The sequence below is a fragment of the Crocuta crocuta genome, unplaced genomic scaffold (assembly GCF_008692635.1).
Source record: "Crocuta crocuta isolate KB4526 unplaced genomic scaffold, BGI_CrCroc_1.0 scaffold303, whole genome shotgun sequence".
Classification (NCBI taxonomy): domain Eukaryota; kingdom Metazoa; phylum Chordata; class Mammalia; order Carnivora; family Hyaenidae; genus Crocuta; species Crocuta crocuta.
Window position 1 is genome coordinate 2,516,702 of NW_027528276.1, and position 24,376 is coordinate 2,541,077.

A 24,376-nucleotide genomic window follows, 5' to 3' on the forward strand; every position below is an offset into this window, starting at 1 on the left:
ATTATAACCAGGGCTCGGTCTTCTTGCAGTTCTGTTACTAAAAATGACACAAGGTAAACGATCCAATGTGGTCTTACAGAAATGACTTGTCACCACGGTTCAGAACAAACGATTCAGAGTCACAGGCACTGGGTCTGGGAAAGCAGAGGTGGACGGCCGCGCACTCAGGTGAGGGATATTTATCTTTGTGAGGTGGGAAGAGGGAAGCAGGGCTCTATAGCCTGGAAGCTTCTGCACTAACGAGTCTTCTAATAGTCCTGAAGAGAGAAAAACAAAGTCCCAACTTACCCTCAGCAGAACATTAGTTTGAACCTAAGGGGAAAAAAAAACACCTCACTCATAAAGAATCCTGCTAGGGGCTTGCTCTGTAGCCAAAGATTCTACTTCAAATGTACCAGGCAATACTTCACATCTGAAAATGGCTTGTCTCCCAAGTCCATGGAGGTACTGAAACATCAGTTCTGCCCTTATCAGGCCCCCTGAGCTGCCCAGAGAAAGAAAAACAACAAAGAAACAAACAAACAACCCCCGCCCAAACCCTAGTATTAATTCATTCTTTAATCAAAGGGACTTTTCAGGAAAAATGTGTGGCCCCTTTTCTCTATCCAAAATACAAAAGAAAGTAAGTAACACCTACAAGTTGAAGTGTACCCAAATGGATACCCCAGCCTTCAAAATGGGAGCTGCAACCCGAGAGAGAGAGAGAGAGAGAGAGAGAGAGAGAGAGAGAGAGAGAAAGTGAGAGAGAGAGAGCGAGCGCACAAACAGGAGCACTCGGGCTCTGAGGACAAACACACAGTTCTAATCTACAAAATCACCAGCCTCTCTGAAATGGTCTGGCTGATACTTACAGCTCGTGGTTTTTTGTTTAACTTCAGATCAATCCTGCGATAGAAAAGATAAAAGATATTTGCATTTTAATTTACAGAAAAAGGGGCCAGGAATCAGCTACTGCATAGGGCAAAGCTATAACAAAGACTATTTGGTTAAGTAAAGTCCACATTCTTCATTAGACTATGTCATATTTAGCTGTTTACCCAGATATTATTAAGCAAGTATTTAAAAACACAGCCAGAGACTCTTGCCGCAAGGCAAACTTAGATGACAAAAAGAAATATGCAGCAGTTACGAAAGCCATAAAAATTTAACACTATTCAAAACTAGGCGTTAAAGAGAGAGGATTAAGAAGGCATGCTCTATGTAACGTGTTAGCTCTGTAACTCTATCAGCTGATAATCACTGACACACGTAATGATTAGCAACAGGAAAGAGACTAGGAGTTTGTATTTCTGGGCATGAAACACAAAAGAAATTAAACAAATTTCAATTTTTAAATCTTTCCAAAGCAAAATATCAAGGTCTTAAACTATTAATCTCCTTACGAAGCAAAGCCAGAAAATCAATTTAAATGTGAATTAAAGTAAAGGTTATCTACTTTTAAAGACATTACAATGCATAAAAGTGAAGTTTACTTAATTTTGCTTAAGTTATTAAATAAAATGTTACCTCCATCACGTTTTTCTGTTTTTAAAAAAAACTTCCCAGCCTAACCTAATATACATACCTACAATTAAACAGATAAACTATGGGTTAGAAAGGTCTCAAAAACGCATATCGGTCTCTACACACTAAACAACACAGCACAAATACTAATTCGAATCAAACTTACTCAAAGTCATAATCAAACATGCCAGACGGGCTGAGGGGCAGCATTTGAAAGGAAGAAAGCAATAGAAATTAATATACTAATTGAATAAATTAGTTGATTAGCCACCCTAGCAAGACTTGTAGAAACAAAATCAGCTTTCAGAATCTTAAGCCATAAAGTTTCAAACATCAAAGAACCCAAGACTTTGTGGTGGGGTGAGTCCCTTCCCTCCTGGATGTCGTACCAGAACAGACTATGAAAAAGGCAAAGTTATTTCATTAGGAAATGAGGTGACTGCAGGCCCTCTATTAGCTGCCAGACTCAGAGTTAGAACTTGTAAAATATTTAATTGTCATGAAGAATATAAATAGGGCATTAGAAGAAATGGAGAAAGAAGGGTTTAGTCATATAACAAAAGGTGCTTCGAAGACAGCACTAATGATTCAGCGCAATATACTCTGACCAACGTAAGAGAGAAAAACTTTATACGCTTTTGAAAACAGAATGCATTTTGCAACTCGGAACTCAAGTTCTATGTGGGAGGCGTGGCCGGCGGCCCTGGTTCTCTTTCTGCAGCTTTCATCCTAGTAGCCAAGGGTCAAGTGAAGCGCCTCAGTGCTAGGCCTGCTCCAGAAACTGCAGGGCCAGGGTTTAGAACGCCCAAACTGACAGCCCCCCTACCAAAACAAAGGCGAGCTGATCTCCCGCAGCCCCCCAGCCCCAGGGATCTGCAAGGGAACCGCGCAGGGCAGGAGGCTGCGCGGGCCGCTGCTGCGAACAGACCACGGTCCGGGCATGCCTCCAAGGCAAACATGAACCCTGAGCAGGATGCCAGCTCCTTGGCCGCCGTGACACCTTTCACACCGCAGGTAGTTGCTGGAACAATATGCAAAATGCTGTATTTCCCTCTGAGCCCATGTTTGCAAGAGCGAAGCTGGAAGAAAGCATAACTTCAGTGTCCCGTATGGCATGTGGAAAAGGGTAGACGGTGTACCGACCAGGAACTATCGAAAACCTAACCCTCGGCCTCACTTCATTTTGCTCGCAAGTTAAAGTGGACTGTACCCGCCTAACCAAAACTCTGCAAACTATCTGGGAGAATTCTAGGGTCCTGTGTAGTGGTAAAAACCTGTAAGAGCAGCTGTTAGTTAGCATCGCGACTTTTTCCCTTACCGCCACTGGGGCTTACTGTTCAGATGTTACGTAAAATGTAAGGATTCAGACCAAGGTGATCATTGGTGAATGCTACAAATCATGCGATAACTGTTCATATTCCTAAGGAGGACAAATCCAAAAGTTATTCCTTTTTGCTGAAGTTCCATATTTATTTCTGCTTTGCTTTACTCACCGCTAAACAGCGCCTGGCGCACAGTGAGTGCTCAGGCACTTGCTAAAATAACTTACGACTGACTTCATCTGAGTATGTGGGGGGCGGGGGCTGGCACGTTGGCGGGAGAAACAAGTACCATTCGGGGTGCAAACGTGCAAATGTGTATGAGGCACTCCGCCCCGAACCCCACCGGGGCAGACACTAGTCAGGGGACAAAGGGTCTGGACACTTCCTGACCGAAGACGGCAGGAATCTTAGAACTTAACTGGCCGCTGAGATGCCACTCCGGTGCGCCGAACCTGTTCACACAGAAAGAAGGCACGTCAGCTCCACTCTGCTCCCCCGGGGCAGGTAAGCGCCTACAGCCAAAGGGAGGAGGTCGGCCAGATGTCAAACCGGGAAGATGACAAACGGCCCCGGCTTTTCAGACCAAAAACGTCATTTGTGAAAGCAATAACTAACATCAAAGATCTTTATAAATCCTAGTATTTATAGGAACGGCAGGGAGACATGCTGTTCCTATGGAAATCTACTAGGCACCTGCAGGAGGAAAGTGAAGTTCACGCTTGCTTCCCGTTTATCAGTCAGCTGATCATGGCATTAAAACCAGGGAAGGATAGGGGCGCCTGGGTGGCTTGGTGGGTTAAGCGTTCGACTTTCGCTTAGGTCATGATCTCGCGGTTCGTGGGTTCGAGCCCCGCGTCGGGCTCTGTGCTGACTGCCAGCTCAGAGCCTGGAGCCTGTTTCAGTCTGTGACTCCCTCTCTCTCTGACCCTCCCCTGCTCACGCGGTCTCTCTCTCTCCTAGAAATAAAATTAAAACAAAAACAAAAACAAAAAACCAGGGAAGGATTAGCTACAACAAACTGGAGCTATCTATCATATCACGAGTGGACAAAACATCCCAGAAACTTCCAAGGAATCTTCCCCCATACTAGACACTGTGAAGCAGGAAAAAAAAAATTACTTTAAAATGCCACTGGAGTAAATTTCATAAAAGCAACACAGAGCAAGCACGACGTGTAATTATTTAGACAATTTAAAGAAATATTTTAAGAGTATGGTTCCCTCAGGGGGCCTGGGTGGCTCAGTGGGTTGAGCATCTGATTCTTTTGATTTCTGCTCAGGTCATGATCCCAAGGACATGGAATCAAGTCCTGCATCAGGCTCTGCACTGAGCATGGAGCCTGCTTAAGAGTCTCACTCCTACCTCTCATCCCTCCCCTCCCCTCTCCATGTGCTCTCTAAAAAAAAAAAAAACCAAGGCTCCCTGCTACCGTTTGGGATCAGCTAGCATCAGTCCCATCCCAGTGACTCTCCAGCCTATAACCTTACACACAAAAAAAAGATAAGCAATTTTTGCTTTTGTCACTGCAGCCACGAGATTGGCATAGTGATTTTTGGTTTGCAGGAAAGTGCTGAGCAGCAGTCTTGACCCACTATCTGGAGGAAATAAGATTTCTGCAGTCTAAAAACCACCACCACCATTGACAGGAAAATTTCTTAAAAGGATTAAAGAATCTCTTGACACCTAGGAGGCTGAAACCAGTTTAAGGTCATTCTACATCATCCCTACGCGCCATGACCACAAAGCTAACAATGTGACCGCCTTGGGTGCGTGAAGGAACGGCCTCTGTGTCTGTGGAACAACTCAGCCCAGGAGCACCCTGGGGGGCGGGAACGCCACCCTTTCCTTGCTCTCCCCCTTTCATCTCAGTTGGCAGGCGCCTGGGTGGCTCAGTCGGTTAAGCGCCCGACTTTGGTTCGGGTCTTGATCTCATGAGTTTGTGAGTTCGAGCCTCGCATCAGGCTCTGTGCTGGCAGCTCAGAGCCTGCTTTGGATTCTGTGTCTCCTTCTCTCTCTCTGCCCCTCCCCTGCTTGTACTGTTTCTGTCTCTCAAAAATAAATAAAAACATTAAAAAAAAAAAGTATATATACATATGCAGGCTCCAAGAGGAGCAGAACAAAAGCCAGCCTGTCGATTCCTGGTTTTCGTGCTTCCCAGAAGAGTTGAGGTCAGGGCAAGATTCTTCACTCTAGAAACTATGCCATTACCCTCTCTGAGTACAGCTGTTTAATTTCCAATTATCTGAGTCAAGAGGCCCCAGGATTATCCTGCAAACCCCAGGCAGAGGGAATGTGAAAATCTTCTCTGGGTGCCACCTGACTCTCTGTGCACCGATGTATACCTTCCTCATTAACACACTGTAAAAACGAAGGAAACCGAAAGACACCCCCACCCCACATACACGGTGGACATACACTCTCTAGAAAGGCACTCTCTTATTTTACAGACTTTATATTACACCTCTCTGATACCTGAAATCAGCATATTAGAGAGATATATAACAGAAATCATTAGCAATCAAAAAACTTATATTTAAAGAGAAAAAAAAGGCAGGTCAGATCAGCTCTCCCCATCCCCAAGGGAGTAAGTGTAGGCAGGGACCAGGATTAAGAGCAAAAGACTTTCTCCCCTTTTCAAGCTTCCCGACAGGTACTAGTGGCACAGACTCCATTTCTACTTCCCCACTGCTCTTCTAAAAGGATTCCAAATTCACCGCATTAAACGAAGTTTTTACAGAATGAAATTCTACACTTGGAACAGAGAGGTCTTCCTTCATGGTTACTCTAAGTGCCCACCAATCCCTCCCCTGGAGAAAACTTCTATTTCATTTGGACCAGAGCAATCTCTTCCCATCTGCAACAGAGAGAGGGCACCAGTCCTGAAGAACTGGGGGGNAGAAGCAGCCTTCTGAGGCTTCACTCCCTGCACAGATCCGTCCAGATCCTCGGGGTCCTCCTGGCTCGGCTCATTTTCCTGATTGTGGAAGTCTGGAGAAGTATCGCTTTCCGTCCCGCTTCCCGGCTCCCCTGGAGGGAATAAGCACAGGTCCCGGCAGCCGGGTCAGCACGCCCCAGGCGGTCTGCCAGGCAGCCAGGAAAGGTGTTTTTGGAGGAGCACTGATATATAGAAAGAGAGGCTCTTTCTCCCCCAAAAGGACCAGACATTCTAGCTGCCAGGAAAATACTTGCCGACAGATAAGGTATGGACAGTGAAAGTGTCAAAGTTACAGACTTCCTGAACTGGAAGGCATCTGAGACACTGTAACCAGAAGCAGCTTTTCTAAGCACTGCTGGGAGATGGCACCCTATAACTGGGAGTTATTTAAACAGAACCCACTAACGGGATTAATAAGTATACAAGAAGCCTGGGTTCCTTCCCCAAACCGTACAGGAATCCTGTCTATCAAGAAAGAGGGCTCTGGGCGCCTGGGTGGCTCAGTAAGTTAGGCATCCGACCCTTGGTTTCAGCTCAGGTCATGATCTGCATCCGACCCTTGGTTTCAGCTCAGGTCATGATCTCCTCTGGTTCCAGCATCAGACTCTGCACTGACAGTGTGGAGCCCGCTTAAGATTTTCTCCCTCTCTCTCTCTCTCTCTCCCCCCTCTTCCCACCCCCGCCTGAGCTCTTGCTCTCAGTCTCAAAATAAGTAAATAAAAAGGAAAGGGGGTGCAAGAGGACAGGAGCCCCATTACTCTGAGAAGTCTTAATAATAGTATTTAAAAAGCGCAAATAAGGGGCACCTCGGTGGCCCAGTTGGTTAAGCATCTGGTGCTTGGTTTTGGCTCATGATCTCATGGTTCATGAGTTCAAGTCCCGTGTCGGGATCCAAGCTGACAGTGCGGAGACTGCTTAGGTTTCTCTTTCTCTCTCTCTCTCTCTCTCCCCCTCTCCCTCTCGCAAAATAAATACACTTTAAAAATAAATAAAGTGGTAAGAATATTCTTATATTCTTCAGTGGATACATAGTCCCAATTTTAAAACATCCTTTATGTATAGTAAGTAAGCAAATTCAAAAACATTCTGCATAAACATTTACTTATTTATTTATTTTGAGAGAGACAGAAAGGGAGAGAGAAAATCCCAAGCGGGCTTCGTGCTGTCAGTACAGCCCAATGCAGGGCTTGAACTCACAAACCGTGAGATCAGGACCTGAGCCAAAATCAAGAGTCAGACGTTTAACCAACTGAGCCACCCGGGTGCCCCATGAATATATACTTTTAAGAATAACTGTATATATACTCTGGCAAATGTCTACCTGTTGTTTTCCTGAAAGGAATTTCTTGAAAACTCAATAGATAAGGATGGAAGAATACTTCCACTTTACTAAACTACTGAAGGATCCTAAGTATGTACACAGTTTCTTGTTTTAAATTTGTATTTATTTTTTGTACACTGTTTGTACAAATTGTCAAGAGGGGTCTGTGGACAGCAGGACCGGACCCCAGTTTTCTTCCTTTTGTATCTTGTATTATGAACTGTTGGGAAGGGATTTTTTTTTTTTTAATGTTTTATTTATTTCTAGGAGAGAGAGAGACAGCGTGAACAGGGGAGGGTCAGAGAGAGAGGGAGTCACAGACTGAAACAGGCTCCAGGCTCTGAGCTGGCAGTCAGCACAGAGCCCGATGCGGGGCTCGAACCCACGAACCGCGAGATCATGACCTAAGCGAAAGTCGGACGCATAACCGACTAGGCCACCCAGGCGCCCCAGGAAGGGATTTCAAATTGAGTAGTACATGGGTACAAGAAGAAGAAGAAGAAAAAAAAAAAATGGAACCAGATCTTAGAACTCATGAAACCCTACTGCTGAACACTTCAGGAGAGCAACAGAAGAGGGAGCTCTATGACCACGAAGCTAGAGAAACCATGCGGATGCACAGTGCTTCTAAGTTTCGGAAAACCAATTTCATATAAAGATTAGCAAACAAACATCAGAACTTACTACCCAAAACTACAGGAACCAAGACTGAGGGGTACCAGCATAAGAAAAGACATACAGATCAAAAGAAAGCAAAGTCCAGTTACAAATATTTACATTTACAGTCCAGTGATTTTCACGGATGACAAGACAATTCAATGAAGAAAGTGTCGTCTTTCTGCTAAATACTGCTGGGACCAGTGGACATCACAAAGGAAAGAATGAAGTTGGAGCCCTACCTCACACCAAACACAAAACTCAAAATGTATCACCGGCCTCAACGTAAGTAAGAGCCCAAAACCAAAACCTTTAGAACTCATCTGATTAGGCAAATGGTTTCTTTTTTTTTTTAATTTTTTAATGTTTTATTTATTTTTAGGAAAGAGAGAGACAGCGTGAGCAGGGGAGGGTCAGAGAGGGAGGGAATCACAGAATGAAACAGGCTCCAGGCTCTGAGCTGGCAGTCAGCACAGAGCCCGACGCGGGGCTCAAACCCACGAACCGTGAGATCATGACCTAAGCGAAAGTCGGACGCTTAACCGACTAAGCCACCCAGGCGCCCCTAGGCAAATGGTTTCTTAGATAGGACCACAAAAGGAAGCACAACAAGAAAAAAAATTATGTAAATTGAACTATATTGTTTATAGAAAACTTTTGAGCCGCAAACAATATTCCAAGAAAGTAAAAAAAAAAAAAAAACAAAAAAAAACAATGCACAGAAAGGGAGGAATATTTGCAATTCATAAGATAAGATCTTTTTTTGGTGTTTCTACTTCTTTTCACAAGCTGGGAGGTGCTCTGCTGGGAATGAAACCCCAACCCACCAATGGGTGGTCAACGGATGGTTTAACCCCAGGTTCCCCGTGAACATACACTGCGTGACAGGCGAGGGGGCAGCCCCTTTCTGGCTGCACCCCGTTTCCCAGGAAAAGAGGCTCCCCACACTGGATCTAGAGGCGTTCGGTCACAATCCCGCAGGCGGCAGCTTCGCCACACTGTCTGTTGAGTCAAGCATGTACAGCAAATCTGATAAGGCCTCATATCCAAAATATATACAGAACTCTTAGAACGCAATAATAAAAAGATAAAAAGCCAAATTAAAAGCTCGGCAAAGGATCTGCATACATTTCTCAAAAGAAGATACAGATGGTTGATAAGCATGTGGAAAGATGCTCAACCTCCTTAGCCATTAGGAAAATGTACATCAAAACCACAGAGATACCAGGAGATGAACCATAACAAGTGTTGGGGAGGATGTGGAGACACTGGAACCCTACTGCTGGGGGGAACAGAAGATGGTGCAACCATGTCGGAAACAGTCTGGCAGCCCCACCAAAAGCGGAGGAAGAGTTACCAGATGATCCAACAAGTCCATTCCTTGGTATATATTCAAGAGGAATGAACACAGGTTCACCCAAAATGTGTCATGAATATTCACAGCAGTATTACTCATAGTAGCCAAGCGACCCTCAAACTGATGAATGTCTAAATGAAGTGGCATCTCCTTGGGGCGCCTGGGTGGCTCAGTCGGTTAAGCGTCTGACCTCGGCTCAGGTCGTGATCTCACGGTCTGTGGGTTCAAGCCCCCGCGTCAGGCTCTGTGCTGACAGCTCGGAGCCTGGAGCCTACTTCAGGTTTTGTGTCTCCCTTGCTCTGTGCCCCTCCCCCACTCATGCTCTCCCTCTCTCAAAAAATGAATGTTAAAAAAATTTTTTTTAATTTGGTATATTCGTACAGTGCAACAGTATTCAGCATGAGAAAGAAACGTAATACTAATACAGGTTTTGTTCTGGGTTGGTTGGTTTTTTTTTCCCTCTTGGTGTGATTATAGGTTAAGAGCCTGTCATTTACAGAACTCTCGTATAATCTAGCAATCCTCCTGCTGGGTATTTAACCAGAAGAACTGAAATCAGGATTTGCAAGAGACACCTGTGCTCCCAAGTCTGCGGCAGCGCTATCTGCATTCCCCAAGCTGTGGAAACAGCCTACAGGTGCGTCATGGGATGGATGCGTGGATAAAGAAATGCGGCATATCCACAAAGTGGGACATATTAGCCCGCCTTGAGACAAAGAAAGGGGGCGCCTGGGGGGCTCAGTTGGGTGAGCATCTGACTTCGGCTCAGGTCAGGATCTCGTGGTTCATGGGCTGGCGCCCCACGTTGGGCTCTGTGCTGGCAGCTCAAGAGCCTGGAGCCTGCTTCAGATTCTGTGTCTCCCTCTCTCTGCCCCTCCCCTGCTTACATTCTGTCTCCCTCGGTGTCTCAAAAATCAATGTAAAAAAAAAAAAAGACAAAGAAGGAAACCCTGTCGTATGCTCCAAGGCTAGTGAACCAGGAGAACGTCATGCTGCGTGAAGGAGCAGTCCCACAAGGACAAACACTGCATGATTCGATTTCGGGGAGGTGACTGGGAGAGTCAAACTCACAGAAGCAGAGAGTAGAATGGTTGCTGCCTCCAGGAGGAGGGAGAAATGGGGAGCAGAAAGTTGCAGCCAAACGACAGGATCGCTAAGGGATCCGCTGTAGGACACTGTACCAGTGGTTAACAACACTGTATCAGGCACTTAAAAGTCAGTGTGGCTCAGCCGGTAGAGCAGGCGACTCTTACTCTCAGGTGGGGAGTTCAAGTCCCAAGTTGGGAGCCTACTTAAAAAAAAAAAAATCTGTGGAACTCATTTTTAGTGTTCTTACCACATTTAAAAAAACAACAACTATCATTTGGAGATACACACTGAAACATGTATACAAGAAAAATGGTATGACTAGGATTTTCAGTATAACACAGGGTGTGGAAGTGAGAGTGGGGGGTGTGTGGACAGGGTACTCACCATGTTTTGAGGATTTGGGGGCCATGTGATGGATACACAGGGGTTTGTTATTTTACTGTCTTTATCAGTCTAAATTCAAAAATTCACTTTGATAAAGAGCTAAAAAGTACTCACTTTTCCATGTAGTTTACCCAAGAAGATCTACAACCAGGCCTTCCCAAGCTATGCCTTTAGGAATGTAAATGGTGATACTCTTTTAGGAAAGTCCAGGATGTTTTCCAAAACCAAAACCCAGTTCCCTGATTCTCCAGACACCGACATCGGGCTCCATCCTGACACTGACCACCAGAGTCAGGGCAGACCCACAGGTTAAGGGCTCAATTCCATAAGAGTGTCCCCACTTCAAACACCAGTCCCAGGTTCCGGACCTCCCACACTTCTGACCAACCAGCGAGAAGTGAGGGGTCCCTAAACCCCTTCCTCATGTTCCGTAATTTGCTACAACAGACACACGGACTCAGGCACATGATTTGCTTACTGTTAATGGTCTATCGTAAAGGATACAGCTCACGAGCAGCCGAACGGAAGAGATGCATAGGGCAAGGCACCCCCATGCCTCCTCTGGGCCTTCCACTCGGCCAGCGCCTCACTTCATTCACCAAAAACAGCTCCACAGTTCAGGGGCTTAATGGAAATCTCATTATGCAGTCATGATTAACTAAGTCATTGGCCACTGGTAATAGTCTCTAGCCCCTCTCCTCTCCCCTCTCTCAGAGGTTTGGGGGTAGGGCTTAAAGTTCTAAACCCCCACCCTGGAGCTCTCTATTAGCATACACAAATTTCTTTTGGGGGCACCTGAGTGGATCAGTTGGTTAAGTGAGACTTGAGACTTCGGCTCAAGTCATGATCTCATGGCTTCGTGAGTTCAAGCCCCGCACTGTTAGTCCAGAGCCCGCTTCAGATCCTCTGTCTCCCTCTTTCTCTGCCCCTGCCCTGCTCCCTCTCCCTCAAAAATAAACATACATTTAAAAAATTTCTTTCCCATGCTAGTCATTCTTTTTTTTAAATTTATTTGAGAGAGAGAGCGAGCGAGCACATGAGTAAGCGGGAGAGGAACAGAAGAGGAGGGAGACAGAGAATCCCAAGCTGACTCCATTGGTAGCGCAGAGCCCAACTCGGGGCTCAATCCCATGAACTGTGAGATCATGATCTGAACCGAAATTAAGAGTTGGATGTTCAACCAATTGAGCCACCCAGGCCTCCACGTGCCAGGCATGCTTATCACGCTGGAGATGCCAAGGGTTTTAGGAGCTGTGTGCCACAACAGGGGACAAGCACGACATAGACACATTTCCTACCATGCCACAGAAAGCAACTGTGCTACATTCATGAAAATCACCCTCTGACACAGTAGTGCCACTTCTGGGGTGCTCTCCTGGAGAAATAGAAAGTCCATTACAAAAACGCAGGTGCACAAGGAAGTTTACTGCAACATTGTATATAGTGGGGAAAATGGAGACAATGTGAATTCTCACCAACAGAGGAGGCACAACCAGCCCATGGGGTAGTTTTCAGTTTTTAAAAAGAATGGGAGGGGTGCCTTGGTGGCTCAGTCAGTTAAGTGTCTGACTTGGGCTCAGGTCATGATCTCACAGTTCCAGAGTTNATTATTCATTTTTTTGAAGGGAGAGAGAAGGGGGGGGGGGCAAGAGAGAAGGAGAGAGAGAATCCGAAGCAGGCTCCACACGATCAGCACAGAGCCCAATGTGGGGCTCGATCTCACAGACTGTGAGATCACGATCTGAGCCGATATCAAGAGTTGGATACTCAGATGAGCCACCCAGGCGCCCCTCTATACTTTAAATATATCATACCTACCACCTTCACAGAAACCTCTACAACCATGATGACCATTTGACAGAGATGGAAACTGAGGCTAGAGGTTAAGAAACTTGCCCAAGGTCACACAGCCAATAAGGTGAAGATTCGGAATTCACGCTCAAAGATAGTTCGGCTCCAAAGCCCACCCTCTCCATCACAGCTCTACTGCCTCACTCTCCGTGCACTCAGCCTGCAGGAGCGTGTGTGATAAGCAAAACAGCCGATAATACACACTGAGGGATCCAAGTGTTTCTTAAAAAAAAATAAAAAAATCCTCTTTATGTACAGAATTAAAATTCCAAGTTAAAAAAAAATCCCCAACTCTGTGAGTCTGCATCTGTGTGTGTGTGTGTGTGTGTGTGTGTGTGTCCAGACAGATGTGTTAGGAATAGTGTTAAGCTGTTAACACTGATTACCTCAGAAAGTTGGGGCTGAAGTAGAACATGAGGTAATTAACCTGTGTCATATTCCCGTCTAAATAGTTTGACAGTGCAATCTGAATATATTATTTTTCTAATTAAAAACAAAAAGCTAATGAAATCTAAAAAGAGGGGCGTCCAGGTGGCTCAGTCAGTTAAGTGTCCGACTTCAGCTCAGGTCATGATCACATGGTTCGTGGGTTCGGGCCCCACGTCGGGCTCTGTGCTGACTGCCAGCTCAGAGCCTGGAGCCTGTTTCAGAGTCTGTGATTCCCTCTCTCTCTGACCCTCCCCTGCTCATGCTGTCTCTATCTCTCTCCTAGAAATAAATAAAACATTAAAAAATTTAAAAAAAAAAAAATCTAAAAAGAGATGTCTAAAATGGGGGTGGATGATTAGGACAGGCTTCTTCTCCCAGAGTCAGTCCTATTTGTATTTAGGTAAAATATACCATCTCTCAAACTGCAAATGGTGGAGGCGCTGGTCAGGGCAGGAGTGGGTTGCTGGGCCATAAGGTCCCAGCAGCTTTGGATCAGACAGGATGACAGAAGGAGGAAGGACTGACTGAATTGGGGTGGGGCACCGGGAGAGAAAGACTATCTAAAAAAATGGGAGACAAGTAAGAAAGGCAAGTTAGGGCAAATTTTGCCAATGTTGCAATTCTATTAAAAGACATTAATGGGGAGGCCCCCTGGGTGGCTCAGTCGGTTGAGCGTCTGACTTCGGCTCAGGTCATGGTTTCATGGTCCGTGGGTTCGAGCCCCGCATCGGGCCCTGTGCTGGCTGACAGCTCAGAGCCTGGAGCCTGCTTCAGACTCTGTGTCTCCCACTCTCTCTGACCCTCCCTGCTCATGCTGTCTCTCTCTCTCTCTCTCTCTCTCTCTCTCTGGGGAAAAAAGAAAAAAAAAGACAATGAGGGCGTCTGGGTAGCTCAGTCGGTTAAGTGTCAGACTCTTAATTAGGCCCAGTTATGATCTCACAGGTCATAGGTTCGAGCCCTGCATTGGTCTTTGCACTGTGAGTGCAGAGCCTGCTTGGGACTCTCTCTGCCTCTCCCTTGAGAGGAGAGGCACACTCTCTCAAATAACACTCTCAAAATAACTAATAAAATATACTAAAAATGAAAATTAAAAAAAGAAGTGAGGCTCTTTCTAAAGAAAAAGACATTACTGGGCCAAACAACTGTTTACTCATTTTGGACCAGCTGCTATGGGACTACTGAGTAAATGGATCAGTGGGGTCATATTCTGTAAGTACCTCTGTGCAAACACATACAAACGAGTGAAAATCAAATCAAGCCCTGTGAGTGGAGAATCCACCTGTGCCACCTCTCTGAAGAGGTAGCATCCTTGGCTGTAACTGTTGTCCTGAAGGATAGATGTGGCTATAAGCTCCATGGGAGCCAGAGAACAAAGAATGGATTATTCAGGGAAAGCTTCACTGAGGGGGCGGAAGTTAAACTGGGCCTTGAAAAATGGGAAGCCAAAATAAACACAAAAAATAGCACAAGTGCAGCGGTAAGGAAACATAAGGGACATTTGGGACAAATGAATCACACATCGCTTGCGCAGACACCTTGAGAAATGAGAGGGGAAGTGGGAAGACAGGTTAAGAAGAGCCAGGACTGTGGAGCGCCTGGGTGGCTCCGTCGGTTAAGTACCCAACTCCTGGTTTTGGCTCAGGTTATGATCTCATGGTTCATGAGTTCGAGGCCCACACTGGGCTCTGTACCGACAGCGTGGAGCCTGCTTGGGATTCTCTCTCTGCCTCTCTCTCTCTCTCAAAATAAACAAATAAACTTTTAAAAGAGCCATGAGTGTCAGATTTAGGGATCTGATCTCAGGAGACAGTATGAGGTGATGGTTAAGAGATCTGACTTGTTGGGGCGCCTGGGTGGCTTAGTCGGTTAAGCGTCCGACTTTCGCTTAGGTCATGATCTCGCGGTTAGTGGGTTCGAGCCCCACGTCGGGCTCTGTGCTGACTGCCAGCTCAGAGCCTGGAGCCTATTTCAGAGTCTGTGTCTCCCTCTCTCTCTGACCCTCCCCTGCTCACACTGTCTCTCTCTCTCTCTCCTAGAAATAAATAAAAAATAAAAAAATAAAAAGAAAGAGAATGTAAAAAAAAAAAAGAGAGATCTGACTTGTTGCTTAACCTTTCACACCCTGTTTCTCCATCTGTAAAATAGGATCCTCCTCTGAACTGAGTACCTCTTATGGACATGGTATTGGATAGACGCTGGAGCTACGCAGTGTTCCCTACTTTCAAGGAGTCTATAATCTATACCTGTCCCTAAGAAGGAGCTTTAAGGAATAAATGAGATAGTGCAAGTGTCTGCATAATGTCTGGAACACAGTAAGTGTTCAAATCTCGATATCCTGGAAATCCATGAATATGCAAGTCAAATGCTACGCAGCAGTTTGCCATAAAATTGTTGTTAGCAGGACACACGGAGAAGTCATCAAGCATTTCTAAACGGAGAAGTGACATCAAACTGAATATTTACGGAGTTCCCTGTATAAACCCATGTTTTAGGATTATCAGGCTACAAGTGGTTTATAATGGGGGCTGTAGCCAGGGAGACAAGATTAAACACCGTTAAAACATGAAGTACAACCACAGAGTAAGAATAATGGTCTGTTTTTGGGGCGCCCGGGTGGCTTAGTCGGTTGAGCGTCCGACTTTCACTCAGGTCATGATCTCGCGGTTCGTGGGTTCGAGCCCCGCGTCGGGCTCTGTGCTGACTGCCAGCNTAGGAGTGAGGGCAAAAGGGGTGGGTCATAGCACCCCCACGGACAGCAGCAGTCAGTTAACCCTGTGATGCTGTCACCAGGAAAAGACACCTGTTTCTCACCAACATGTATGTAGGCAACTCGTTTTTTGAGTAAAGAATGCCAGATTTTGGGGCGCCTGGGTGGCTCAGTTGGGCATCCGGCTTCGGCTCAGGTCATGATTTCACGGTTCATGGGTTTGAGCCCCACGTCGGGCTCTGTGCTGACAGCTAGCTCAGAGCCTGGAGCCTGTTTCAGATTCTGTAGCTCCCTCTCTCTCTGACCCTCCCCTGCTCATGTTCTCTCTCTCTCTCTCTCAGAAATAAATAAACATTAAAAAAAAAAAAAAGAATGCCAGATTTTGGAGCACCTGGGTGGCTCAGTCAATTGAGCGTCTGTCTGTCTCTCGATTTCAGCTCAGGTCATGATCCCAGGGTTGTGGGATCAAGGCCTGCCTCAGGCTCCATGTTAAGCATAGAGCCTTCTTGGGACTCTCTCTCTCCCTCTGCCCCTGCTCACGCTCTCTAAAAATATTAAAAATTTTTTAAAAAGCGCCAGATTTTGATTAAGTGTAATAAACCTACAAACGAGACACTCTACTTACTAACACAATAATAGCAACACCTGCTGAATGTGCTACGGCACAAACTTCTATTCAGCACAAAAACTTTAAAGGAGGCAAGAAAGATATGCGGCTCTTTACTTCTCCACTGGACTGATGTAAACGCTCAGGGAAGATGTGGTTTGATGAAACCTTCAGAAGAGTCTGATAAAGCAGACAGTATCAACTATGTTGATCCTTTAAAGGAAACTGGATACAATTTGCCTGCTTTTCTTTTACTTTATTCTTTTTACAAAAACACACAATGCTTCACTAATCTGCATAAAATTCCCCTTGGGGACCATGCTAATCCATTCTATCATTCTAGTTTGGCTAGTAAGCCAAAGGAAGCAGAAAAGTAATACGTTATTATTTTTTTTTTAATGTTTATTTTTTTTGAGAGAGAGAGAGAGCGAGCAAAAGGGTGAGGGGCAGATAGAGAGGGAGACACAGAATCCGAAGCAGGCTCAAGCGTCTGAGCTGTCAGCACAGAGCCCAAACTCACAAACCATGAAATCATGACCTGAACCGAAGTTAGACCCTGAAATGACTGAGCCATCCAGGCGCCCCACAGTAATGCATTTTTTAAAACATTCATTTATTTTGAGAGAGAAAACGAGAGAGAGAAAACACAAGTGGGGGAGGGGCAGAAAGAGAAAATCCCAAGCTAGCTCTGTGCTGCCAGCACAGAGCCCTATGTGGGTCTAGATCTCACAAACTGTGAGATCATGACCTGAACAGAAATCTTGAGTCAGATGCTTAACCAACCGAGTCAACCAGTGGCCCCCAGAGTAATGCATTTTTAAAGAAAAATTTCAGAATGGTTTGGAAACAAAATGCCAAAAGTGCAAAACTCCAAAATCCTTGAGATCTAAGAATGTGCACCTCAAAATCTAAGAGACAAAATATGTTCACTTCATCACCATCAAAAATCAAGAACACAGGAGTCATTCCACAAGATTTGTTATACAGAAATCTGGAGGCACTGGAGAGCTTCTGTACAAAGGAAAAAGTGCAAAAGGCAAAGCAAAACCATTCCCCTCATGGAATGAAAGCTTGGTTGGAATCACCAGGCTCTCTCAGGGACCTTCAACTTGGTTTAAAGTGATCCAACCACCCATCAGAAGAAAACATAAAACTTCTGGAAGATGGCACCTTCATCCTCACTCTAAAATCATTCTACAAACAGTTTAAGTTAAAGCAGTATGCCGTCAAAGAGAAGCAAGCACACAGAGAAATTAGACTTTAGGAGTGATAACCAGGGGAAACAACTTACAACAGAAACAGGTCTTTAAAGACTTCACAGATTGGGGCACCTGGGGGGCTCAGTCGGTTAAGCATCTGACTGGCTCAGGTCATGATCTCATAGCTCACAGGTTCGAGCCCGGTTACTGGGCTCTGTGCTGACAGCTCAGAGCCTGGTGCCTACTTTGGATTCTACACATTCCCTGCTTGCATTCTCTCTCTCTCAAAAATAAACAAACATTAGAATAAAGTTTAAAAAAATACTTCACAGATTGAAATTATTATTATTATTTTTGAGAGAGAACACGCACATGCACAAACGAGGTAGGGGCAGAGGAGGAGAGAGAGAGAATCTTAAGCAGTCTCCATGCTCAGCGCAGACTTCAACGGGGGGCTCAATCCCACGACCCTGGGATCACGACCTGAGCCAAAGTTGAGTCAGACGTTCAACCGATGGAGCCGCCCTAGCGCCCCCACAGAATTACACATTAAACACAGAATGTACAGAATTAAACACAGAATGTACAACAAGCAGGCTTACTCTGCTTAAAGAAATAAAAGACAAGTTCAAAAATAACTGCAGGGAAAGCTACTGAAAAATTACATAGCAGATTTTAGAAATAATTAAATGGAATTTCTGGAAATTAAAAATGTTAATAAAAAACTTAAAAATCAAGGAAAGGTTTCAGAGCAAGTCAGACTCAACTGAAAGGAGAATTCGTGAACTGGCAGGCGGCCCAGAGACAGAAGACACAAAAGAGCTAATAAAAGACATATGGGATAAAATGAGAAAGTTTGGGGCGCCTGGGTGGCTTAGTCGGTTAAGCGTCCGACTTTCGCTTAGGTCATGATCTCGCGGTTCGTGGGTTCGAGCCCCGCGTCGGGCTCTGTGCTGACTGCCAGCTCAGAGCCTGGAGCCTGTTTTAGAGTCTGTGTCTCCCTCTCTCTCTGACCCTCCCCTGCTCACGCTATCTCTCTCTCTCTCTCCTAGAAATAAATAAAAATATTTTTTAAAAAAATGAGAAAGTTTAACAAACAGTTAAGTAGAGTGGGAGAGGAGAGGGGAGACAGCAGGCAGCAAATGCAGCATCTAAAGAATGCTGGGAATTTTTCAGAACTGATGAAAAATACCAAGCTACAGCTTCAAGAATTCCAACGAAACCCAAGGCAGATAATTAAAAAGAAATTCATACTTAGACACAATGTAGTTGACTGCAGAAAATCAAGATGTAAATAAACTCTTAAGAAATAGCAGTAGGGGTGCCTGGGTGGCGCAGTTGGTTAGATGTCCCACATCAGCTCAGGTCACGATCTTGTAGTTCCTGAGTCCGAGACCTGCTGTGTTGACAAGCTTGGAGCCTGGAGCCTGCTTTGGATTCTGTGTCTCCCTTTCTTTCTGCTCCTCCCTCGCTCATTCTCTGTCTCTGTCTCTCTCTCTCTCAAAAACAAATAAATATTTAAAAAATTCTTTAAAATGAAACAGCAGGAGGAAATGGCAATGACAGGTGGTGAGACAGAACACAACAGAATTACTTTAAAGGGGCTCTGACCATCTGGGTGATGGACTCCAGTACATATGTAATGCCCTATTCCAAAAAGAAGCCAAAGCAGCTTACCAAGATTCGTGCAATAAAATCCAATACAATAAACTTAAAACGAGACAAGTAAAACAACAGAGAATAGAAGACTTAGGTAAGCTGGATGCAGTACTAACATTCATTCCCAGAATGCATGCTGTCAGCTTGGATTTACTTTCCAGAGGAGAACCACACGTTTGGCTTTAAACATTTTAGCACCTATACAAAGAAACCGTCCAGTATCAGCTTTTCAGTAAAAAACAACTAGTTGTTGGGGGAAATCAAGTAGTCCTAAAGGACATAATAGTGATGATAATAAACATCTACAACATCCTCTTACATAAATACAGTGGCACATTTAACAGGACCAACATATAATTCATCAACTGCAACTTTAGAAGGAAGACCAAGAAATACCCATAGGATATATCGCAGGGGTGTGGCCCAATTCCAGGGGAAGATCTCAGGGGGGATGGATAGCCCGCATGTGTTTCCAAGAATCTTTAATAGGTAAGTGCAGGTCTCGGCCAGGCTTCTGCAAGCAGTGGCTTTGAGTCATTCCTTCACAAGCACCTGGGTGTGTACTTGTGTGGCTAGTGAAGTACAGGGCCAGATGCGGAACTATCCACTAAGCCAGGAGGCTCCTGTGAAAACTGAGCAGTCAGTAATCATTCCATCTCTACTCACAGCAGTGAGGTCCAGGGTGTTCCTTAACCAGTCTTGTGACTTCAGAAAGCAGAGAATACTAGCTCTATGTCCTAGAAGTGGCATTAACTGAAAAGAAATAGGATTTAACTTATTTAAGCCCTAGCAAAAGAAAAATCACTGTTGGTATCACTGTTTAGGTTGGCAGGAAGGAGGCAAAAAGATGCCTACAGAGTTTTGAATAAGGGGGAACAGAGGTACTATTAATAGAAAAAAATGGGCAGACAAATTTTGAAGGAAATAGGACAGTTCCATGTTAGATAAGATGTTTGAGCTTGGAAATCTGAGTGGCAAAGACGCGAAGACATTTTCTAGAATTTTCTAGATATTTAGAAATCTGTATACAAGGGTAATAATCAAAGGCACAGTGGAGTTCTAATTCCCAAACTACCAAAATCCCTTTTCCTCCAAATCACTGGCCCAGCACAGACATGATCCCAACTGGATCCCACAAGATATACCATCTGAAAGAAGCACACAGCCACAGGAGAAAAAGCAGGTTATGCCTGGGGGTGATTCAGTGCATAGACAGAGTGTTCAATACAGCTACGTGGAGTCTGCCTGAGAAAGACGAACGTATAGATCTATATCCCATCACTTGACATCAGAACGGAATTAGACTGTATGGCTTACACTCAGAGACGGATACAATTTCTCTACAAAGTAAATACTATCTACTCTTGTTTTACATTTAAGAACACAGGTACATTCTGTTCACAGGGTCAGATTTTCCAAAGAATTATTAAATTGAGAACAGGGAGATTTATCAGACGCAGCTGAAATTTTTCACGATAAAAGGTTTTCTCTTTAAGTGAAAAAAAAAATTTCCCTAACACTTATCAGTGGCGAAGACCTATCTTTGTGTCTCTGAGCAGCTAAAGTCAACCTCTGCATGATAGAAGAGGCAGGAGGGACATGGTAGTTTCTTCCTCGAAAAACAAAGGAACAAACAAGTCAACAAAAAGACATGATTAACGAGACTCAAAAGGGTTCTTGTCTTGTAGAAAGAAGAGGCAAAAGTTTAAGAGATGTAGTCTTCAGACATACTATTGGATAGGAGTTAAATATAAATAAGGGCTACTGTGGCTTAAAAATAAAGTAATAAAACAGGAAAAAATAAGTAAATAAACTTACTCTTTTCAATGAGCTGATCCTGAACTCCTGCCAATGCACTTACTGCCTAAAAGACAGAAAACCACCAGTTACTAGAAAAATTAGCACAGCACCTCAGGAGAGAACTCAGGCAGCAGGGTAAGGGGAAACTCACAGAAACTGAACCCCGGTTTTCCTTCGCAATGGGCCAAAGATCCCCCCAACCTCACTTACAGCTGCTGAAGTAACCGAGGATTTACTGAAGAGCCGCTCAGCTTCCTTAAACTTCCGGTTCCTTCGATCGTTCTTGCTATTGGAGTTTCTAAAGCACACACAAGAAACTTCGTAAGCAGCAGGCTGAGGACAGCCCTGGCTGTAAGATGTAAGGAACTTTCTCTCTCATGGTCACGGAAAAGAGGTAACCTCTGGACGGAATGCCTCCGTTTGGTCAACGTGGACTGACCAAAACATCCGTTATGCTGAAGAGACAGCAATGGCTTCCAACGTGTGACAAGCGCTCCACAGAGGGACAGACTGCAGTGGTTCACGGCCATTTTCATTCTAATATGTATTCACTTTCACACTTACTCAAAACAATTAGCACAGACCAGTGATACGAAATGTTTCTGTCAGATAAGCTTCATTTTTAAAAACTTAAAAAACAAACCTGGGTTCCTTAAGGAAAGGGCTGGTATCACTTCTGGCTGGGATGAGGAAAAGGTGCGTCTGAGACCCTTACTGGGACAGAAAGTAGCAATCTGCTCCGGGACAGATAGGGTCACGTCAACAGGACAAAGGCATCAGCAGGAGGAGGCTCCCTCTGGCCACATTTGGGACAAAGTAGGCCCCAAAGAGGATAACGATGGGTGCATTTGCGTTGTGTCACTACGTCACTAAGCTGTGTATTTATGATGTGTGCGATTCTCTGTATATATTTCAGAAAGTTTATGGTAAAAAAAAGTCTACAATGAAAAGACGACAGTACTAGATTCCAATACACTGATTTTTTTTAAAAAAAAAATCTATGGGTCTACAGACTAAAGAGAGAGGTCAGAGACAGAGAGCGAAAGGGAGAGAAGATAAGAAGGGAAGATTCTTCTTTCTAAACACAAGCTGTGTACGTGAAGAATAAAATTAGAATCGACAGTATATTAAGTGATTTGAGCAAAAATCAACAATGGATACTAAAATCGCTGAATAAAAACGTGGAGGAACAATATATTCACACCGCATGTAACGATAACCTCCAAAGTACTTACAAATTACGGAGAGAACAAAATGAATTCATAACAACAGAGAAGTGACATGCTCAGACTTCACAGTACCAATAATGGGACAATGTGACATTATGTGCCCCCCAATAAAATAGAGGTAAGTGACCCACCAGGCACACAAATCATTTTTCTCCAAAAACACCTAAAGGATCCCTCATGAGGTCATGGAAAGAAAAATCTGGAATTGGGACATTCTGTAAGGCAGTGTCACCAACAACTTCGCCACTGAAAAAGGTGGGAGACTCTTCTATATTAAGAAACAACAGCCAAATACAATAAAGAGATACGTCTCTTTAGAGACCTAAAGGCCAAGTACAATACATGAAAAGTGCCCGGATCAAAACAAGGGCAGCAAAGCATGTTGGGGACAATTAGGGGAATGTGAATAAAGGCTGTAGGGGATGGTACTATTAATGTCATGCTAATTTTCTATGTGTGGTTAACTGTGGTTAGGTGAGAAAAATAGTCTCAGGAGGTAACTGCTGACATAATTAGGGGCATGGTGTCATGACAGCCGCTTGAATGGCTAGCAAAACAAAACAGTGTGGGGGCAAGGGAAGACAGAACTATAAAGGGGCAGCAAGAGGGAGATCTGCCCAGCGATGAAATAATACTAATAATACTTCTGTATCCAGACTGCAGCAGTGGTTACAGGAATCTACACGCAGTGACAGAATGACACATACACATTGTACCCATGTCTACTTCCTGGTGTCGCTAGTGTACTGCAGCTACGTAAAACCCAACCACTGGGGGAAACTCGGTGAAGAGTACACGGACCTCTCTGATATTTTGGCAACTTCTTATGTGTCTGTATTTACATCAAAAATTTTAAAACTTTTAGGTATAACTATAGATGAGAGTATGTTTATATACATTAGGAAAAAAAAAGAGGGAGAAGCAAAGGTGGCAACATGTTAACAAGTGACGAACGCAGGTGAAGGGTATCAAGGGTGCCAGGCCCCCTGTCAACTGGAAATACTTCAAACCTGGAAATTGTCAAAAAGCTTAGCAGGTTTTCAAGAACACGACTGCTCAATAAACTGCGGTCTGGTCAGCACATAGGTGTGGGTAATATTGCAAAGGTGAAGCTCATGACTGATTAAAACATGGAAAACACTAAGAAAGGGATATGGAAGGTATTGTCGCTGCATTTCATTTACGCCTCACACAGGCCTGGCTTTCCCTACTTTCCAGATGTAGGAATTCGTCCGCAATTACTCAGAGTGGACGTGACTGAGCCGGAGTCGAAGTTCAACCCCACACTGCTTTCCACACCAGCACTTCGCTACTGCTTCCCTGCTTCTTCCTTGCTACCAAGAACACATATAGTCCTGAAAATAAATATTGCTAAATACCAACCCCACGGGCTTCTGACACTCACTTCTGGTTGGTCAGGTACCGATCCCAGCCCCTTATGATATTGCCGTACATCTGAGTGTCTTCCAGGTAGCTCCCTTCAAAAGCATAGATCTGCCTTTCCAAGTTCGCCAATGTTTCCTGGGAGATGAAAAACAGGGAAATGGATAATGCCTTTTAAATGCAAACATTACCGTGGATGGGACCAAACTCCTGACATTAGCCTCAGACACTCAAGCTCCACTACACTAAGCCCTGGTCGGAAAGACAGACTGGGGAGAGGAAAGCTGTTTTTTAGATTAAGACGATCCAATCTTCCAGCTAGACCTGTCTTGTTGGAACCCTTGGAGAACAGAATGGAATGGATAGAGCCTGTCTTCAGAAAACTCTACACAATTTTGCATATTCTTCAGAGGGTTCGTGGAACCCAGCGGGACGCGGGCAGTCTCCGCTCCCACGCCCAAAGGTATTGCTATTGCAGAGAGGAAAGGGTGAGCAGCCTTCCAGCGCCAACTCGCTCCCCTCCCCGCCGGCTCAGAAAGAAGGCCGGCCCTGAGCTGTCAGTTGCCATGGAAACCTGGAAGGGCAGCTTCAGGTGAGATCGCCCTCCTCGGTGCCCAAGCCAAAACGCGGGGAAGGCGGTGTCCACCAGGGTGGCTAGGCCACCTGGGTGCATATCACAGTTCCCTGGACTGAATCCCTTCCCCAAGCCTGTCACCTTCTGGATGTTCCCCCAAACATCACTGCCATGCCCATCAAAAACGCCATCCAACGGGATCTCCTAGTCCTCAAAAGGACATGCGCCCCTCCGCCCTGCAAAGGCCAGACTGGATGACCGTGGCCCCCTCCCACACTCGCCTCTACGCCACCCCCTCCAGGCCACTGGCAAGCCCAAACCGGTTTCCTACCATGCCCCCCCAGGCACTCCCGACACCACCCCCCAAAGA

The 24,376-nt window shown here is 45.0% G+C and overlaps 1 protein-coding gene across 1 annotated transcript in view; it reads right to left on the reverse strand.

Moving 5' to 3' along the window:
• Positions 1 to 24,376, reverse strand: part of MEAF6 (MYST/Esa1 associated factor 6) — a 24,830-nt gene continuing 454 nt past the window's right edge. The window contains exons 2-8 of the mRNA XM_077753192.1: positions 23,455 to 23,570; positions 21,031 to 21,118; positions 20,839 to 20,884; positions 5,700 to 5,852; positions 1,670 to 1,736; positions 852 to 885; positions 1 to 257 (exon numbers count right to left, since the gene is read on the reverse strand). Coding sequence (XP_077609318.1) covers positions 249 to 257; positions 852 to 885; positions 1,670 to 1,736; positions 5,700 to 5,852; positions 20,839 to 20,884; positions 21,031 to 21,118; positions 23,455 to 23,570 — 513 coding nt within the window. The 3' untranslated portion in view covers positions 1 to 248. The remainder of the gene's footprint in view (positions 258 to 851; positions 886 to 1,669; positions 1,737 to 5,699; positions 5,853 to 20,838; positions 20,885 to 21,030; positions 21,119 to 23,454; positions 23,571 to 24,376) is intronic.